A 22,755-nucleotide genomic window follows, 5' to 3' on the forward strand; every position below is an offset into this window, starting at 1 on the left:
CATACAAAAGAAATCACATAAATTACCACTTGCAACATCTTGTGGGACCGCTTGAGGGTGAAGACCACCATTCAATTATCGCATCATCTGCTGCATGAACTGGTTTTGTTGTTGCTGCATCTGTTGCATAAACTGAGGCCACTAAACACCTTCACTACCACTAGGTGGTTCTGAATCAGAATTCTGAGTTTTGGGTCTACTACGACCTTTACGTTTATCATCCATAAACCTACACATCATATAAATAGAGTTAAGTTGATCAGGCTCATAACTATGAGTATGACATCAAGAACAATGATAATAACACACATATGATATAGAAAGAAATACTCATAATATTACATGGCTAGGTCGAGGATTTGACTTGCTCTGCTACCAATTGTAACAACCATATATAATACATGTCTAGAAATACATATTATACACAGTTTTAATGTTGGTACCGAAATACATAAGTGCCTAGTTACAACGTTGTACATATTTACATGCCCAAAATGAAACTACAAACATGGCACAATATATACAAGGGTGCCCCGAAATAAAACTAGGAACTAGATCATTATAGAATAATCTCAAAATTGATATCTACACAGTGGAAAAAGCCATCCTAAACATCGAACAAGTGAGGACATCAAGCTATCTTGTCCTTACCTTTCACCTGCTCATAACTACCTGAAAAATAATCAACAAATATGGGGTGAGATAATAATCCCAGTGGATTCCCTATCTTATGGGTCCACTCGACTCTATGGGGTTTTTAATTAATTCTCTAACTTAAGTCAACGAGGGAAATAAGACTCAAGTAATGGGGAAAATCATGCAATGTATGGCAACAAGTTACCTGAGTTCTCGTAACTAAAATAAATCACTATTCATATTCACGAAACATCAATCCCTGAGCGGACCTACGTCCAGACCAATCTCGATTCACGCATGCTCATATGATTTGACTTTCGTAATGGATATCGGGTACTCTATGAGACTCAAACTCAGTTCAAGCGACTGTTGCCCGTATGGGCCTCTAATCTACTTAGGGTATCTTTCATCATATGGGCCTCTAACCCACTTAGGTGTCCACCTTTGCGCCATGTACGCCCTTGTTGGGACTCAAACTCATTTAAGGAACGAATCACTAGTGTTGCATCACATTCCTAATTTACATAAGCATATCAAAGGGGATGTACACCCTCAAGGGAAAATTTATCTGAATACATGATTATTTCTGCAAAACTTGATTGAATTTGTCAATCACTAGGTGACCTTATTCACCAATATTCACATTATTAACACATGTTTCATACAATTCCTATCATTCATGGCTAAATAACTACTTGCCCACAATACACACCGAGGTATCATTGTGTACAAGCATTTCCATCTAAGTTATTCGTCATACCCTAAGTTATCTTTCTAGTCCATTTACCTAGTTATAAACCTAGGTTTCCTCACTCATCTTCATAAGGTTTTAAACATGTTATTTCACATCTATAACAACAACAATGTTTAGAATACATCATAATATGACTCACTGCATTCATAAGGCACACAATATAATATAACATGGTACAAGAATAATGATCCTCTATATTATCTTTCTAACGCATGCGTCCGCGTCCAAAACGGAGTTACAACACTCAAATTATATAAAAATCTAACCTAATAAAGATTTAGGTTAATAACTATTCATTACACAAGTATTCAACAACAAAGTCTTGGCCTAGTAGTAAGACATACACCATGACAAGGAGGTCCCGGGTTCAACCCACATCGGTGGTGTATCTCGTTTTTTTAAGGAACTAGGTCAATAGGTCGACCTAAGAAAGCAGTATGTCAACCTATAAAGGTCTTAAGTCGACCTATACGAGGCGACACATGGACAAGGACTACAGGCTTCAATATTGAGGCACGGGTGTCGACCTAAGCAAGCTATGTGTCGACCTATGTTGAAGAAAAACTTCTATTGATCGACCTAAACAAGCTATATGTCGACCTATACTAAAGAAAATTTTCTATAAGTCGACCTAAACACGTATGTGTCTACCTATACAGGTCTTTTTGATATGAAAATCCAACTTCTCCAACCTGCATATTTTTGTTTCATTCCTAACAACCCAATCCATTAATATAATCACTTACACACATCAAAGGGACATCATACCACATACCTTCATTCCCTAATTTACTCAAGAACAAGAACACATATTCACAACATCAACAACCACATCCAACATATGAAACACAACAAAATCATTTAAAACATAACCAAGTGAAGTTCATGGTAAAACTCATAGTTAAGATAGGACATTCATCAATTATCCTATGATTCTAAAAACCCTCATTTTTAGAAATCATAGTGTTTCTAACTAGAACCCACCTTGAAGAATAGATAAGAAGATGATGATATTGTTGAAAGAGGATGAAAATAGATGGTGATTCCAAGCTTGTATGTTGCTCCAAATTTCTTCTTTTTACCACAAGTTTTTCTCTTCTTTCTCCCTATGTTCTTATTTATATGTTTCTCTAATATTTCCCTTTTTTTTACCGATATATAGCAAAAGGATTGGTACAATGAGGCATAACATGATAAAGTTGGTAAGGCATGTGTGGTAGAAACATGTGGTCACAAAACAAAAGAAAAATGTGTGGATAAAAATGAATGGTAGTAACGAATATCTTAAGTGGTATTATACTTAATATTTGTTCTACTATAGTAATTGACTCATTATTAATGTTATCAAAATATCCCTTTTTGTACCAATTAATAAAAGATCGGTCTCATTAATATCAATTAAGTTAATCTGAGTTCACGAGTTACTCTATTTATCTTAACTGATAACTTCTAGAGCACATAGGAACTCAGTTGATCTTAACTGATATGAATTTGAGTATTTAAGGAAACACAGGGTATTACACATATTGTGTGACAGATCAAAAATAGATGCAGATGATAACTTTTCTTTTTCATAACCTCGTGGGTTTGGTAACCTCGTGATTTTTTTAGGGACATGCTAACAAGTGCCCCCAGGGCACTTGTTAAGAATTCCTAATGAAGAAAATATTTTAAGTTCAATGCATTTAATACACACAATATTATTTTAAAAAGTTGATTATTTATGTTTTCAGTGTATTAAATACATATATTTTTAGAAAAAAAATGTCTTTTTAATCTCTTAAATAATGCTCAACTTATCTTTTTAATCTCTTAACCAGTGCCCTGAGAGCACTTGTTAGCATTTCCATTTTTTTAATATCATATGATGGATATTTATAAAAAATTTAAATCATTATGGACAATACAAAAGTCTCAGGGAAATCCCGGCCATACAAAAGTGTCTGTGTAATCCCAATCATACAAATCATGTTGACTTTTTTACTTCATTTTCCCAATGCATTATATGTATCGCATATGTGTTTCACATGATCTTGCAACTTCGCTATCGTAGTCTCTTCAAAAGTCACTGACGGGAGGCAATGGACAATCATGTTTTAACTTCAACTAAACCCAATGATTGTTGTTGACAAAATCAACTATAATAAGTTTATGTTTAGTCGCAGACCCAGATGGAGATAACACAAGTGCAAAAACATGTGATGCTAAGGTATTGGACAACAAGACCAATATCACATTGTATCTAGAAGGAATAAGATAGTTTGTATTAGGAATGATCATCCATTTGTCACACTATTGAACATCCAAGCTAAGGATTCTTAAAGAACTTATAACATTTGAAATTGTGTCATATAACACATTGGAATAGACATTATTATTGAACATCTAAGCTAAGGATTCTTAAATAACTTATAACATTTGAAATTGTGTCATATAACCCTTTGTTTTAACCGGTTCCGACGGTGGTTTCAAATCTATTGTTTCTGGATAGGCAGTCTTCCTCAGTTGCTCTTTCATGTGAAATTTCATGATATCGTCAGCTTTCGTGAATCTCTCTTGTATCACTTCCCACTCGGTCATGATAGATATGTTTAATTTATCATCTTTCATCACACCATCATCATCAAAATAGAGTCTTTTCTAGTGACTATAAACTTCATCCTCTAGAACAAGTCGATATATAATGGGATGACCAACTAGCTTGTCAATCAAGTCATGATTATGTATATCGAAAATCACATTAAATTTCCATGTTTCATCTGCCATACGGTATCCTCACAATTTAAATGGACACTCACATTTTTTCGACCCCATGTCATCTCGTTTCAACTTCCTAATTTATGGTTGGTACGTGCCACTTCTTTCGCACCTCATTATTACAAGTGCTTGTCTTTAATCTGAACCATTGTTGAACCTTTCGATTACAACTCCAAACCCCAATTTCTCAGCCTTCACGCGGACCCATTGTAGCATATGCTCACAAACAATAAACTTTTATTTATTCCTAAATTGTTCACGAACATCTAACTCAACAACGAGCGGTCAAGCACCCAGTTTAACATCATCATTTACTTCGTCCGATTTAACATCATCATTTACTTCATTTGATTTAACATCATGCTTCACTTCAACCAGTTTAACATTCACACTCACAATAGCTTTAAGAAACATATTTGGGTGCACCATATCTAATGACACCAAAAACATGGGGAAAAAACATCTTTAAAACTTAAAGTATCAGGAAAATCTGGATATGCATCTCTGGACCACATCAAACTTCGTCCAGAGATGCATATCCTGACTCAACGTTCTATTTTTCAACTCAAACATCAGATTAATGCAATGAATGAGGGATGAAATGAATGAACTTATCTGCAATTCCAGCTTCTTTTACTCCCTTTGATGTGATGAAATACAAGAATGATGTTTTGGTGTTGAAAAGTTGAATGTGAGAGAGAGAGAGAGAGAGAGAGAGAGAGAGAGAGAAATTTTAAGGATTTTGAAAATGGATGATATTTTTAGCATGAAGAAGAAGATCATGCAAGGTGGTGTGTTATCCAATTTTCCGCTCGATATTTTGGGATATGTGTCTCTGGAAATATCACTGAGTCATTAGTTTAACCAGCACATTGAATAAAAACACCACAATTGAGCACATAGGATATTTCGAAGATGCATCTTCGGATAAATCCAAATATTATATAGATATGCTTCTTCAGGCCATATTTATTATAAGATAGGGTGGATCTCATAAAAGCAAAGGATTCTGTGATTTTTATGTGCGTTCGGAAATGTATTTCTAAAAATATAAAAGATATTTTTAAATTTTCAAAAATATGATATACACACGAGCAATTTAAGAAAAAAAAATAGACTTCACTTTTTAAATAATTTAAAAACCTTCCGTACTTCATCATCACAATGTAATTGGCGCGGTTGTAATAAGTGTTCGTTCTCCTATGGTGAATGTTGCTGGTTTAGATACTCTATGGTAATATTGTCCTGTTTTTAAATATTTTTACATATCACATGGTGTATTAGAGATATATACTGTTTTATAATTTGTATATTTAATTTCTAAAAATGTTATAAATTATTTTATAAATATTTATTTTTTATTAGTTAAGTATTGTATTAATAATGACCGGTTAGTTGTCTGAATAATTTAATAAAATAATTTATTAATTTTATAATTCTGAATTATTTTTTAATAATTATAAATAATTTTTTAATAAGCATAAAATAATTATGTTTTTTGTTGAGACAAAATTTTGTGTTGTGAAAATTCAAAAAAAAAATTGTTCCTCTTTATTCTATTAAATTCAATTTTTTACTTATTTATGTTTTAAAAAAATAAAAAAAAATATTCAAATGAAAGTGAGAAAGTGAAAGAAATTTAAAATTTGAATAAAAAAATAAGAAAATTAAAGTTAAAAAATAGTAAATGTGACATAGCCACGTGTCCCATTGTGATTAATTTAAAATTGGAATAATTGACTCTTATCTAATTACTAAATAGTTTTTAATCTAGTGTAAATTTTATTAACACAGAATAATTTAAGATATTTAGAAGTGTTTTTATTTAGGGGTCTAATAAATTTGGTTTGGATCGGTTTTTGGTCAAAAAAGTGTTCAAACTGATGATATCTTCATCGGTTTGATTATGTTCGATTTTAGTATTTTTTTCAAAAATAGATCCGTATCAAATTTACCGACTTACAATTTTTCAAATATTATATTCATTAGCGTATTCTCGACTATTGTACTTTTCGATATATTTTATGTTTTTATTTTTTAAATAATACATTTCATATAATTTGTTTCATACTCTATTTTTCAAACAAATTATGGGCTCGATTGTTTTGATTTTTTTTTTAAATGATTTTTATAGTGTTACATATTTTAGTGTAAAAGAAATTACAAAGAAACTTTTCATAAAAGTTTTAAATGAAAATTTGGTTTGAATAGTTATTCTTAAAGTGTTATTTTAGATATTTCATCATTTTATTAAAACTTTTTTTGGATATCAAATTTTCAAAAAAATCACTTAATTTTGAAGCTATTTCAAATAGCTTTTCATAAAAATCATTTTTAAGATACAACTTTTTGAAAAAATTGTGATTTTGACTATGTTTTGATCTTCGATAATGTATATTTATGTTATAGAATGAACAATTCAATCTTTTAATTTATAAAAAGTAAATTTAAAAAAACTTGTAATATTTTGAAAAACATTTTTGTAGAATCCATTTTCAAAAATACAAAAAAAAAAATCCATTTTCTTAATCTATACGAAACCGTGACATGATTTTCATTGCATTCTCAAAATTAGTTCACTATCAAATATAAATGTTGGCACTTAACATCCGAAAGTTGGAAAGAGATTTAAAAGCTTAACAAATAAAATAGAACAATAACACACACAAAAATTAATACACATAAATTAGCATGTTTCACACCTCAAACACACATCAATACAATTTTGTAACAATACTAAAAGAAATTTTGTTGAAGAAGAAACAAAAAAATAGAAAAAAAAATATAAAAACTAGCGAAGAGACCTTGAACACGGAGAAGACAACCATAACATAGTGACGGTACCAACCAATAATGGTGGAGGGCGGCAAGAGCAGCTCAATTAAAGCAAGTTTTTGTGACTTGTATTATTTCTATTTTCTATGTTTGGGAGTTTGGTTTTAAATTCATGTTTTTCTAAAAAGAATGAAACGTAAATAAAGATGGAGAATGATTTGACCGATATAAAATTTGAGTTTGATGATTGGTGAAATAAAAGATTTAGACCATAATTATATCATTGGTTTGATTCATCGATTTGATTGTTCCTAAAAATTTAAATTGAGAATCCAACCAAACCACATCAGTTTTCCTTAGTTCAATTTGATTTTTAAACTAAACCAAAAACAATCAATTTTTTTTAGTTTGATTTAGTTTGGTTCAGTTTGAATTATTGATTTAATTTATTTTTTTTATCCGATTGCACCCTTAATTTTTATTAATTGATATAAAATGGATGGTTATAATTCTAATTTAACCTAAGAGTAAATATATGCATCAATTTTTCTATATTTGTTACAATTATATCAACAAAAAATTATATAAAACTATTTATAATTTCAGTAGTTGCTTTTTTATTTTTATTTTAAAAATTATTAAAACTCTATTATTGTTTATGCACAGCAAAAATTAACATTAATTATAGAAATTATATTTTTTTAGTTATGGTTAATTTTAAAAATATTTTGACTTAAATTTTGCTTTGGGCCTCTAATTATGTTGGCCCAACCCTGACTAGTATGTCCTAATTGAACAAATGATATTTGAGATTTTATGCTGCTATCCCTTAAGGTTCACCTGGCACCCCCATAATATGTTTATAATGGTAAAAATGTCCTTATCAAAATTTAATCAAAAAGATTGGATAAAAAAATCTGATAGTACATACAATTCAAAAAATAAGGTATGTTCTATAATTTTTTTTTTAAATTCGGGTAATTTCTTTTGATAGACAAAAAAAAATCAAAACTAATACTATTGGATTTTTTAAAAAATCCGGTATAATATTATATATTTTTTAAAAATCCGGTAAAAACTCATAATTTTTTAAAAAATTCGATAGTGTATTTTGAAAAATCTTATAAAAATTCATAATTTTTTGAAAAATTCGATAGTATATTTTAAAAATTCGGTAGTGTATTTTAAAAAATTTGTTAAAAACTCATAGATTTTTTGAAAAATTCAATAAAAACTCAAAAAAAATTTAAAACTCGTATTTTTTTGAAAAATCTAATAAAAAGTCGTAGATTTTTCTAAAAAATTGATAAAAACTCATAGTCTTTTTGAAAATTTTGATAAAAACTCGTATTTTTTTGAATCATCGGGTAGTGTATTTGAAAATTCCGTTAAAAGTACATAAGATTTCGAAAAGTCCGGTAGTGTATTTAAAAAATTCAGTAGTTCAAATTCGATAATTATTTAAAAACCCGTAAAAAATCATAGATCCCTAAAAGATCCCGTAAAAATTTTAAAAAAGATACACAAATTTTCTAAAACGTAAAAAATCGCAAAAAATATTATAATAAAAACACTACAATTATGGGGTGTCGGGTCAAGTTGTGAGCTGACAAGATAAAACCTTGTGATATCAGCATGTTCTAAATCAAATTAAAGTTTTCAACTAGCTAATAAATGATATCGCAAGTTCTGAGTGTACTTCAAACACATGCATTTCTACTTCTAATTTACATAATCCAATTAATTTGACACAATTTTGAATTAAAAAATTGAAAAAATTAAATTTATGATACAAATCGTTAGTTGGTCCAGTGGTGATTGGCGCTGGACTTGGTAGGGATGACCACGGTTCAATCTCTAGCAGAATGTTGTGGGTATGGAAAACTTCATGCCTTATGTGATCTTGATGAGTGTTGAGGGGTGTGAATTATGTGTTGCTACTGCAATGAATCGGATCTACCAGAGGCACACTCTTAGATGTCTCTAGTCTTTCTCTGCATTGTCTATTCTCCTTTGATATAGCATTCCACCTGCACCATGATTTTAATCATAGAGGCAACGGACTTCTAGGCGAGAGACTCGAGACTCTATAATGGTCGCCAATTATACTTGTGAAAATATAATGAAAATGGTGAACCCTCTTATGTGAGAGATTATTCTATTCTCCTTTGATATAACGTTCCACTCGCACCATGATTTTAATCATAGAGGCGACGAACTTCTGGACGAGAGACTCGAGACTCCATAATGGACGACAATTATACTTGTGAAAATACAATGAAAATGGTGAACCCTCTTATGTGAGAGAATGCAAGAGAGTTTGGATATTTGATGTACTAAATTAGTGAATGATCTTCTCAACTCTTAAGAGTTGTGATATTTTTTGGCCTCACTCGTGGGCCAAACTGTTGGGTGAGAAACTTGTAGGGATGGCAAACAAGCATCCTCATCCTCGTTTGATCCGCCTTTCAAAAAACCACAGTAAAACAACACAGGATAGTAAAACAAGATAGGATAGGACAAACATAATTAAGGGTGTGAGTTTAAAGTTTTGGGCCACTACGCATAAAATGAGAGCGGGTTAGTTTAAGCATGCTGACATTGCAATTCTAAAATCTAAAATCTAAAAATTACTAAACTTATGCTTATGTATTAGCCTGCAAAAACCCAAAAAAATAGGACAGAGCAAGCTGTTGTAGACCGGACCCGTTTACCGCACCTAAGAATCAATTTTCCCCCAACCATTTGACTAGAGCACTAGTAGGAACATGAAGAACGCCTCACCTCTCCTCATTAGTATGAGGACCTTTGTGATGCTTCTTGGACCAATGAGTTATGAGTCCTCCTAAAAAATCTAGTGCCCTTTGTGATGCTTCTTGGACCAATGAATTATGAATCTATTTCTAGAGCCCAATCAAAATTATTTTAGTGCATGAAGTTAAACTATTTTGCTCCAATTCTAGTAAAAGAGCAAATACTAGTAACATGTAATAAACATGTGAAGACAAACATATTTAAGTGGTAAAAAATTCTTTAAGGATTCTTCGATAGTGAATTATAGATTGAGATTATGTTTAAAGGAATCTACCTCGTGGCCTAGAGCGAGCAACACCAAACTAGAATATTCAGAATGCATTGAGCTACTTGGTCACGTCTTATCTTATTTGATATAGAATGAAAGTTATAAGAAAATAAAAGCAAATAGTATTATGTTTGATTTAGTACAAACAATTTAACATCTATGAAGAGCAAATGAACAGAGTGAAACATAAGGCTTCGTGTAATGAACTATCATGCTTAAATTTTGGTAAGATTTCGTAAGGTTATAGCAAAATTGAGAAGACATGAGAAGCAACTAGATTGCCAACATCATGGCAACATAGCATTGCTTAAAGTTTATAATGCACCACTATCTCTAATAGATAATTTAACAAATTATTGATGAAATCACATTAAGCAACATGAAATCACTCCATTTCTCAAGTGCCAAACATGCCAAACAAGACGAAAAATAAATACAATATTATGACTAATAGTTAGTTGGTCCAGTGGTGATTGGCGCTGGACTTGATGTCAGAACTGAACCCCAAACCGTATAGTGGTGGTGAAAACCAGAGAACTTACTAGTCATTACATACTCGTGCGCCACAGAAGAAAGACAATGAAAAGAAATTAGCATAAAGACCCAGTATCTAATAATGGCTCAAAAGATCTATATACAAGTATGGATGGTTTTTAACGTTTTAGTTAATTTTTCAGCTTGTGATAGTTTTAGAGTGATGACAAGTATGTTCTGAGTACTTCAAACACACATGCCTTTCGACTTTTGAACATGTACACATTTCTACCCTTATTGTTGTGTAAAATTAAGTATCTGAAATGTTAACAATTGGTGCACAGAATTACACCAAATTAACATTCAAGAAATGAAGAACTGAAACTGAAGACACAGAACAACACAAATTATAATTCATGATAAACAGGTATGCAACAAAAGACAATAGGTATCTAAATAACTTAATATCACTTTGAAATGAGAAACAATATTATGATTTTTTTTGCCTATAGAAAACCATTCTAAGCTTAAACAGAGTACTTTTGAATCAATAAACAACATTATAACCAAAAACAAAACACATTAAATACCATAAATTCTCAGAAAACAAAATCTGCCAGAGAACTCATAGGCAAAACAACACATGATTGCACAGAGCCACAGCAAGCAATAAATTGTAACAACAAAATTGTTCCAACATCAAGAGTAGGTTCATACAGCATTCTTACTTTTCCTACCCTTTACCTTCACATCGGCTCTCCTTGTCTTCTTCTTGTCAGAACCAGCATCCTCGGTGAATAATTTATCCTTGCTCTTCTTGATCAAATCTTCGGTGGCAGCATTCACAGCCAACCCTCTTTTCTTCTTCTTGTCCGAACCCGCATCCTCAATTGATACCTTATCCTCACTCTTCTTGATCAAGTCTTCAGTAGCAGCTTTATCCTCAACCGACCCTTTTTTCTTCTTCTTGTCTGAACCCTCGTCTTTCGCAGACAATTTCTTTCTCTTTTCACTACCCTTCTTGATGGAACCTTCTTCTTCCGCAGCATTCAGAGTCACCAACACATCTTTCTTTTTCCTCTTAGCAGAACCCTTCAACGATTTCACACTGCCCGACTCACTCAAAGCCTCTTTCTTCCCTTTAACTCCTTTCTTCCTCTTCTTACTCCCCAGAGCTCCACTCTCAATTTCACCCTTTTCGTGATCATCATCTACATTATCACCACCACCAACTTCACCATCATCAATATCATCAACATCGACATCACTACGAACATCACCATCCTCACTCATTCTATCATCCATATACTTAATTTCATGAATCCTCCCCTTCTTACTCTTCTTCCCGTCTTTCCCATCACGAACCTTCTTCTCATCCTTCTCCAAAGCAGCCTCCAAATCCCTAACCCCCTCAATCTTCAACCTAACATCAGGAACAGCCTGATAAACCGGCAACGCAACAGACTCCAACAACTTAACATGAAAAGACCTAACAACCCCCCATTTTTTCGGAAAAACCTCCACAACCCCCTCCATAGCAGCAACCACATTCTCAACAATCTCATCCCTCTCCATACTCAACTTCGCCACTTTCAGAACACTACAGGTCCCAGTCCTCAAAAACAATAGCGCAGAAGAACACGCTCTCTCAATCTGCTCCTTCCAATTCTTCTTCTTCAAATCAACCTGCACCGGAAGCTTCCTCTTCTTAAAAAACTGCTTCCCAAGCAAACGCGGCAGCAACGGCACAATAGTTTTATCAGCAAAAAACAGATCATACGAATTACACAGCTTACGCTTCGCCTCAAACGGACGATAATCCGTAGTAAGCTTCGAGAGCTTGAGAACCTTCGCGATAGGAATCGACTCCGATTGAATCTTCTTCTGAGCTTCATCTTTGGTGAGACGAGCAGGCTTGTTGGCTCTGTCGTCGATGATGAGACATTGCTCCGATGACGGAGAGAGAAGGGAGTGAGGGATGGGAATCTTGTGAGGGTTAACACGGCCATTTGTAGGAATCTTCTTTAGGGTTAATACCAGATAGATGAATTCTTCTTCTTCGAAAAGTTTAGGTTTTTCGGTTTCTAAACGCGATTTGTGCCATTTGAGAAGAGAATCTACAGCTTTGCTTATTGTTTCTACCTTTGAACTCTCTAACGAGACCTCTGGTTTGGAATTTTCGGACGCCATGAGAGTATGATAGCTTCTTTCAACTTTGAAATAAAATTGAAGAGAAGCGATGAAAGAGGAAGAGAGATTAGGGTTTACAGAATATTACTACTAGGGTTTAACTTTTTGTTGGGCTCAACTACTAGATTTTGGCCCAAAATTAAATCCAACAAAAAATATTTTTTATTAGTCCAAAAAAATAATAATATGAAAAAGAGATATTATAATATGACAATCACAATTAAAAATCAACTTAACTTAGAATATTTGTTTATACTATAATAATAATAATTATTACTATTATTATTATTATTATTATTATTATTATTATTATTATTTGTGAGTCGGCTAAAGCCCAAATAGCAATGTCCAAATCAATGTCAATCCATTCCAAATAACCTAATGCATAAAATCATCAGGCAAAAAATTCACGCCACATTTTTTGAACTAACTTCGACATTAGAGTGTTAATCTTGCAAGTTTACTATCACGTTGTTGTGTCAGAGATCAACACAGCTGATGCAGGATTCCTCATTATCAACGTACATTGAATTTTGGTTCTTGAACGAAACAGTGGCGCTGTCGGTAGGAATTGACTCTTAATTTGCGCAAAAATTTCACGAATAGATTGTCCTAGAACCAAAATTGACTCCCTGCCAGAATCGCTGAAAATGGAGACAGTCACCTCCAATATCACATCGAAGATCATCGATCAACCTCACAATTTTGCTTCTTGTCGTTATAAAAAAAAATCTAACCATACGACCCTTTTTATCGAAGTTCCCCATGTCCTCTTAGAAAGTCTTTCATAAGTGGGAATTAGGAGCGTCATTGGGAAGGAAAACTCCTAAGGTATTGTTTCAAGTGGCTTCAAAATTGGAGTGTTAACATTGCAGGTCCACTATCATGTTGTCGTCTCAGAGATCAACACAATCAGTTAGGATTCCTCAATATCAACGTACAACGAATTTTGGTTCTATAACGAAACAATGGCGCTGTTTGTGGGAATTAACTATTACTTCTTACGAAAATTCCACTAATAGATTGTCCTAGATCCAAACTCGACTCCCTCCCAGAAACGTCGAGAAATGGTGACAATCACTATTACATCAAAGATCTTGAATCAACCTCCTAATTTCGTATTGCCTCAATTATTCGTCATCGAGGAGATCGATACCATAACAACTTCCAATGTAGATCTGTTATCGGAGTATTTCTTTCGTACGACAAGTAATCTCATAGCGATAAGTGAAGACTGCATGGTACTAGGATTCATTGATCGTGATGAGGTAAATATAGTCCCGAACGCAAAGTTGTTGTGATAATGTTAATTATTGTCATGAATCACACGATACTTTGCTATGACGCGAAAAATTTGGTTTTCTGATTCCATTCCACCGTATTAGATTATCGTCACTGAGATCCACATCATCGTAAAATTTGACGACGATCTGTCATCAGAACACCTCTTTCGAATGGCAGAGTGATATAGAGTCTGTAACATCCCAAAATTTTCAATATAAATTATAAATGTTAGGATGCAATTTAAACGTTGCATCCCTTAATTAGATTAGGATATGAGGTTAGGATGCAATTTAAGATGTAATTTTGTTGTAAATTTGATGCAAAATTGTGTTAGTTTGTAAATGAAATTTGAAATGAAAATTTGAATGTTTGAATTTGTTATGTGAAATGGTTGAAATTGTGATTTGGTTTGAAATATATATATATATATATATATATATATATATATATATATATATATATATATATATATATATATATATATATATATATATATATATATATATATATATATATATATATATATATATATATATATATATATATATATATATATATATATATATATATATATATATATATATATATACCACAATTTTTTCTCTTATCTATTTCATGCATTCATCTGACCTATATTTTATTTTTTGGAAAAAAAGACAAATGAAAAGTCAATCACACTCATTTTTAGTCTTTTCTGTAATAGGTTAATTTTCATTTTTATGCATCATTTCATTTCAAATCTATCTCATTCTAAATTTTTTTTTAAAAAAGTCAAGTTTGTGGTCAAAAGTCCAAATCAACAAAGTCAAATAAACTTCATTTTAAATCCATCTTTTTCTTTTTTTTTTAGGTTTGAATTTTTAATTAATTTTTAAATTTTTAATTGATTTCAAATTAAATTCAAAACCGATTTTCTTTGAAATTGTCTTTTGTTTAAACCAACTTTTGAGCTTTCAAGTCTATTTTGAGCCATCTTAAGCCATGTTTTTTTAGATAAATTCAAGTCATTTTGAAGCCAAGTTTTTCAAGTCATTTTGACCAAACTTTTAAGTCAATTTTCAAGTGAGTATTTCAAGCCACTTTCTAAGTTATGAGCCAAGCTTTTTTGTTGGGAGCACTTGGAATGCTTTTTCACGTTTTTTTCTACATCATAGTTACATAACCCATTTCATCAATTTCACTCAAAAATTCAATTCACATTACAAATTTAATTTCAAATTTCAAACCAAATCACAATTTCAACCATTTCACATGACAAATTCAAACATTCAAAATTTCATTTCAAATTTCATTTACAAACTAACACATTTTTCATCAAATTTACAACATAATTACATCTTAAATTGCATCCTAACCTCATATTCTAATCTAATCAAGGGTTGCAAATGAACTTCACAGTGATCATACTTATCAATTGTATTAGGCTGATGATCGTTTTGAGAAGGATTGATGAGCTTTGGTTGGGGATTTCTTGAAGTAGGATTCCCCAGTTGAATTTATTATTGAATTGACTACTTTACTATGCGCTTGAAATGTTTGCCCTAACATGAGTCTAGAAGAGATTTTCTCTTGATTCACCAATTATTAGGATGGTTTGCCTTAATCGACAAATCTTGAACTAATTTTCTCTAAACAACCGGATTCTGACTATGATATGCCCCTGATAGGATCACTGATCACGTTTCTTAACCGTTTGAACTTCCTTGATGATGAGCGCTTACTTGCAAATAAAATTGTTCATTCAAAAATGGTAATTTTAATGCAATGCTCATGTAATTTTTGAAATCAAAACTAATATTAGAATGATATTATTGATGTACAACAAATGGATCACTGGTCAAAATGCAATATTGGTTTAGACATTTAAAATGAAAGATAATGTGAAGGTATGATACCAAGACAAATGATTAACAAATATCTTTGGAGTCAGTTTACGCAACCTTGTTGTAGTATGCTTTCAAAATAAAACTAGCTTCAATTATGTATTTTTAGGGTTATAACGTGGTATGATTCATGGTTTTGGAAACAAAGGATATAAGGCTCAAAATTTTAATTTTAACCCAACTCATTCTCCATGATGATCTTCATTCCTACGTTCAATTAATTCAACATACGCGTTCAGGTTCCAAGAGATTTGGAATTGCATTGATAATGATGGCTCAAAGGCCAATGAGATTTTTGAGACAACATTCACTTCTCCCTTTTTGAAAGTCACAACATTCTGCTTTTGTCAAGAATTTTCGTAACCCTTTTGATTTGGATATGATGGTCACCTCATCTCGTCTTTGATGAGACTTTTAGTGACCTCTTTTTATTGATCTTTCTTTTATTATCTTTAATGTTTGCCTGGACTGCTTCTTTGAAGCTTTTGGTCCATCGGGGTGCCCTAATTTTTTCCTAAGTTTTAGGTTTTGACATAGCGAGCTTTTTCTTTTTTTGATATGGAAAGATAGTGACTTCCTTTCTCGATTGTTGATGAGAACAAACACTGTCACTTTTTGATTTTCATGGCTTCTTGAACGCTTCTTTGATGTGTGCGAAGGAAAGCTTGTACTTGAAACTTTTGTTGAAAGGTGTATAGAACGATTCCCTTGAATATGAATGCACGTCTGGGAAGTTTTTTTTAGCGTGATCCACAACCTAGTCGAGAGCTATGTGCACATTATTTAAAGTTTGATAAAGAGACTCTCAAACTCTCTCATTTAGAGCAACCACTTGGCCATCATGAGCTCTCTGATTCTCAACACAAGACCTTTCTCTCGTTGAAGAACTTTTCAAGCCTCCTCAGTGCGAAGTTCCGCCTCAGTAATAACAATGTTTGTCTCCTGATGTCTCCTTCTCCATGCTTTGAGAGTGGGCTCCAATTCAATGATCCAGGCAACCAAGGTGGAAGGGGATTCATGGACCTAAGCCACCTCCTATAAAGCCTCATCACTGCTAACTTTCTCTGGGAGAGCAGACGTTTCCTTCTAAAAGTTAAAGCATTTCCTCTTAATGTCTTCATACTTCCCCTTCCAAATGTCCATTTCTTTGGAAGGATTACACATATCCATGAAGACACCCCGACCGACAATAACTAAGGAGAATAAAAAAGTCACCTGGTAAGTATAGTAAGTGGCTTCAGAGAAAAGATCCATGTTTTGCGCTTCAATGAGGCATTTGACATAGGTCAGGTCTTCCTCAGACATAGTGACAACAAATTCCTCGGGAGTACGAGGTATCCAGGAAGGAAGAATGGTGGGCAGTCTAAGAAGAGAAGTAGCTGAACCTGAAGCAGCACCCCCAGAAAGACATGCCCGTTTAGGAGTCCCTTCCTCCAAAGAGGGACTTTGGTCCTAGACCCTACCTCTCTTCACCGGAGCAGTAAAAGGATGGAGCTTATCTTCCACAATTATGGTGGTAGTTGCAGGAGTAATATGGTTATCCCTTGGGAAAACTATAGTAGCCACAACAATAGATAAAGGTACATGAGTTGTAAGGGAGGTGTAGTAGAACGACTAGTAGGACGGGGTTTGACGCTCTGAGTGAAGGCAATAACGAAGACCATTTTCAACTTGTTCATTTTATCTGTAAAGTACAGACACACATGTTAAAAAAACTCTCAAATACTCCGCCCTCACTAAAGATATTTTTCTCTCTCAATGTGGCCAGTCGCACTCACAATAGCGTGAGTACTAATAGATTTCTTCCTCTGCAAGGAAGACGACACTTCACCAAGGTCGAACCCTTACTCCTAATGATTTTAATGGGATAATCTCCATTTATGTTTCAAGATGACCGTAACCAGTAAACACAATGCTATTTTTTCACATCGAATATTAGTTTATTTGGAAGTCTATAAATGATAAATTTTCTCTTACATTAGTCACCCTCTTTAGTACACTCTTAGAAAATATACTATAGCTATAATTCCATAAAGAATTTTTTCGTACCTTTTCTCATATCCTATTTCTAAGATAGTATCTTAGCATCCTCCTCTAGATATTGCGATTGAAGTTATTGTTAATAGTAGTTCGATTAGTAACCCTAAGAGACCAGACTTTAAAAGTCTTATAAGAAATTCAATGGGTGTTTAAATCATTGTTTTTGCAGAGAGTTATGGTCATACTATTAATGTTAATGATGAGCTTCATGCTATTTTATATGGGTTGAAGATCACCCAGGATCATGGTCTTAGAAACATTATTTATGAGTCAGATTCTTAAACAACTTTGACGTTTATCAAGGAAGATGTCCTACATACTCATCCTTATGCTCCTCTTATCTTATCGACAACATTCATTATTTTATTTTATTTTTAAAGAGATTGAATTTGTGTTTTTGCGCATACCTTGTGTGGAGAGAAAGTGTGTCTGCAAGGTTAGGACTTCAACATCCAAATTAGTAACGTCGAAGAGGTGTAATTTGACAAGAGTGGATGAATTGTATGTGTTATGGTGCATAAACGGGTTTATATATGGTGGATGGTTGAAAGAGTTCCTATTTGGTGTGACGTGGAGTATGAGAGGTCGATGGATTATATCTAACAACTTGAGGTGGGCAAGTGGTCTGGTTCCGGTGTGCCTTATTCCAGTGAGAGTCTACATGTTTATCAGTCTTGAATGAAAATGTGTTGGATTGTGCTTTAAGGCCTCTGGTATTGGGTTGGTTATATTAGATTGTTTGGTCGGTCTAGAACAAGACTAAAAGTTTCTTTTATTTTTTAAACATAGATATTCAAACCCAACAACCAAATACATAAGAATCAAAATCAAAAAATGCATAAAGTATGAATTATTTATATATTTAAATCTTACACTAAGAATGTGTTTTATTTATTAAAATTTGAAAGACATAACAACAATGGTTATTTTATGTCAGATTTTACAAGTGGTTAAAGTACTTGACAAAAAGAGATTTAGAGGACAAAGAGAAACTAAAATTATTGTCCTTCAATAAATCAAATGACAACTTTTTGTCAATAAACAAACTCATCAAAAAATTATAATATTTGTTAAGTTAAATAAGGGTGACATCTAAAATCAAAGTTCAATTAAATCCATAACCACAAAACTTGAAAAAATTACTCTTAAATTTAATCAAAGGTTTAGATTTACTAAAAATAAAAGTAAGAATATTTATTCATTTTTACACACAATCATTCCTCTATTTCTTCTTATTTAAATCCTTTTCAACTCATCAAATTTATGGCGATGTATAAGGATGACAATTGAAGTCATCCCCAATAGGTACCTGGAAAGTTTACTCACAATGAATAGAATAAAAATCTACAAAATAGATACGGACTTGGGTATGGACACTTACCCACTAAAATAAATGGGTATGAGCACGAGCATGAGTACCTTAATACCTACCTGCCCCATGCCCTCATAATATATATATATATATATATATATATATATATATATATATATATATATATATATATATATATATATATATATATATATATATATATATATATATTCATTTTTGTGAATATATACATATAATAATTTATCAATTTTGTTAAACATATCACTATTAAATTTATATGCATTTTAATAAAAATATTTGTTTGTTTCCTAACTCAATCAGAAGATCTTTGAATTTTTTTAGTATTGTTGAAAAAATTTAAAATGACATGATAAATTATAAATGTTCAATTATTTTTTATTATGTGGATAAACGTGTATGAGTATGAGTACTTAGGTCCCATAGGGTACGGGTACACATGTTGGTGTCCATACGGGTATGGGCTCGGGGACAATAGTTTTTTTAACCGTGGATATGGGTTCAGGGACGAAATTTTTTTTAAACTGCGGGTATGATAGGATTTAACTTGTCACTCCCACAACTTATACCTGACACCCCCATAATTTCAAATTTCCAAAATTGTCCTTGCTATTATTAACAACCAAATTTTACACTTCTTTCAAAAATTTCTCTCTTACTAACATACCAAAAACGAAAATTTCCGGTACGCATTTTTTCACATTTATGGAAATTCTCATATTTATACCAAAAATTTCAAAAATTATGGTAAAAAATTATTGGAAATTTCAAAATTTATGGTAAAAATTATCGAAAATTTCAAAAAATCCAGTTAAAATATCGAAAATTTTAAAAAATGAAGTATTTCCCTGAGAAATCTTAACCAATACTGAAAATTGTCAAAATTTCTAGAAAAAAACAAAAACTTCCGCAAATTTAACATAAAAACACAAAATTTCCATAATTTCTAATACAGATTAAAAAATTTCGATAAAAACCTGTAAATTTTTAAATTCTCTGAAATTCATTCAAGAGTATAATGGTAAAATTGCTCTAAATGAGAGGTGCTAGGTATAAGTGGTGGGAGTGTGATGGCAAGTTAAATGCTCTAAGTATGAGAATCGGTACTATAGTACTCTATCCAAATCCTGCTCATTGTCATCCCTACCGATGTATGTTATAAATCTCTATTTCTTCTTATATAAATCCTGTTAAGCAAATCAAAATTATGCCGAAGATATATGTTATAATTGACAAAATTAGAATGCAATAATATACTTGTCCAATAACTCAAAGATTTCTATTGTGTTATTATCCATTTTCGCAATAGTCATCCGTACACTAGGGATCTTCATGGACGGTTAATTTCCATAACCAATTTATCTATAACAATAGATAAAGATGATACATAATTTTAGTGTGACTCTTTTATTTTTCCATTCTTATCCTTTTCAATATTTGTTATTACAAGTTTGTCATTAACATTTTTGGTGTAACTATAATTGCACGGTTTCTCAATCTAGATCTCCTTAACTTCCTCCCCTCAATTTCTATCTCACTCATTTCTCTTTTTCTACTCTATATTTGATCAAACTAAAAATGAAATTGACAAAAACAAAGAAAAATAGGAGAAATAGGGAAACTGTAGCGGTAGTGAATAAGCTGCGTATTATTCGGTACAGGAGGTAATCCTCTCGGTAAAGTGGAAAAAACTGTTGGTGTAAGCCCTGGAGGCCAATACTTTTTGGTACTTGTATCGAATTATTTATTAATAATAAAAGGCTTTTTCTTTAGTATGTTTGTTTAATAAAGTCCCTAGAATAAATAGTCCGTTTAATGTATCAAGTGTGACTTAATCATGAGATCACATTAAACATAAGGACACTATTCTTAAAGTATCCGTAGTCGAGCTTTATTGTGAAGTGGGATAACATTAAAGCATTAAGACTATTATGTATAAAGACTGATGATCACATCTCATGGATCATGGATAAGGAGTTATCAAGTCTTAAACATAGGTATGAATATTAAGAGTAATATTTATACTGGATTGATCCGCTATGAGAATACTATATAGAATGTTATGGAAAATGTCATAAGTTATTCTCATGGTGATAATGGTGTATACCACCCTTCGACCTGAAACCACTATGGACCCTAGATGTAGAGTCGAGTGCCTTATTGCTGATCAAACATTGTCCGTAATTGGATGACCATAAAGACAGTTGATGGGTACTCCACGAAGCATGCTAAGGGACATGAGTGACCTATATGGAATTTGTCCATCCTGCGTAACAGGATAAATGTCTATGGGCCTAATATTGAGCTGGACAAGGATGACACGGTCTATGCCTTATGTTCAATATAGACATAAGGGCAAAAGGGTAATTGTACACATAAGTATTATCACATAAGGATTTGTCAGATCACATGACATTTTCGTGTCTTGGGTAGCAGTGATGTGTTGCTAGATACCGCTCACTGTTTATTATGTTAAATACGTGATTTAATATAATTGTCAATGCCGCGAAAACTTACAGGGTCACACACAAATGACGGATTGATGAGAGATAGAGTAACTAAGGAACACCGTAAGGTACGGTGCACTTAAGTGAATTGTAGAACATCGTAAGGTACAGTGTATTTAAACAGAATATGAAATATGATAAGATACCACGCGCTTAAGTGATTTTGGCATATTATAAGATATGGGTCACATACACTTGAGTGAACTTTTTAGCTTGCAGCCACACAAGTGGTTCTATAAATAGAACCCTTGTGTAGAAGCATTTGTGAAGTTGCAATTCCATTTCTCTCTCTCTCTCCCTTTCTCTCTCTCTCTCTCTCTCTCTCTCTCACACACACACACTCTCGCACACACACACACACACACACACTCAAAGCATTCATTCGTAACAGCTAGCACTGAGATTGAAGGAATCCGTTTGTGTGGACTGAGTAGAGGCGTTGTCATTGTTCAACGTTCGTCATCGCTCCGTAGATCTGCATCAAAGGTTACAATCGCCACAAGAGGTAACGATTCTATCACTGATCATGTCCATTCGTAAGGATCATTAAAGGAGAAATTTTAAATTCCGTTGCGTTTTGGATCGCCCTTCTCCTTCAAAAACTACATGTCAATGCAAGAATTTTCATAAATTAAAATGTATTGTTTTAGAAATTTCACAGTTATTTGAAAGTTTTTGTTTGTTTCAAGTTCTTTTTATTATTTATTTTTTAACGGTTACAGTTTTAGACTTCCTTTTATCTACAACACAACAAATTGTAATAGACGAAGAATGTTATGTCGAGCATATTACGCTTACACGCTTCAGGTAAATTTAGATTAATTTTAGTAGATAGTATACTTGGCTAAACATTATTTACAAAACTTTACATTTAGCACCGACATTTTTTTCAATCAACTGTAGATTCGTCCAAATGATCAATCAACGTTGTTAAATACGGGTCGACTATTGCAACAATATATTATAGACGATTATGTCAAAACTAAATCAGGGAGGTTAAGGTGGATTAAAGACCAAAAAAG

At 32.5% G+C, this 22,755-nt stretch overlaps 1 protein-coding gene across 1 annotated transcript; it reads right to left on the minus strand.

The window, feature by feature from the left end:
* Positions 1-10,927: 10,927 nt before the first annotated feature.
* LOC127123064 (uncharacterized) lies at positions 10,928-12,735 on the minus strand. Its single transcript, XM_051053349.1, has one exon. It carries the CDS (start codon positions 12,666-12,668, stop codon positions 11,190-11,192), a length of 1,479 nt encoding a protein of 492 aa, XP_050909306.1. The 5' UTR covers positions 12,669-12,735; the 3' UTR covers positions 10,928-11,189.
* Between the last annotated feature and the right edge of the window lie 10,020 nt (positions 12,736-22,755).

Source organism: Lathyrus oleraceus, chromosome 1, assembly GCF_024323335.1.
Source record: "Lathyrus oleraceus cultivar Zhongwan6 chromosome 1, CAAS_Psat_ZW6_1.0, whole genome shotgun sequence".
NCBI lineage: Eukaryota > Viridiplantae > Streptophyta > Magnoliopsida > Fabales > Fabaceae > Lathyrus > Lathyrus oleraceus.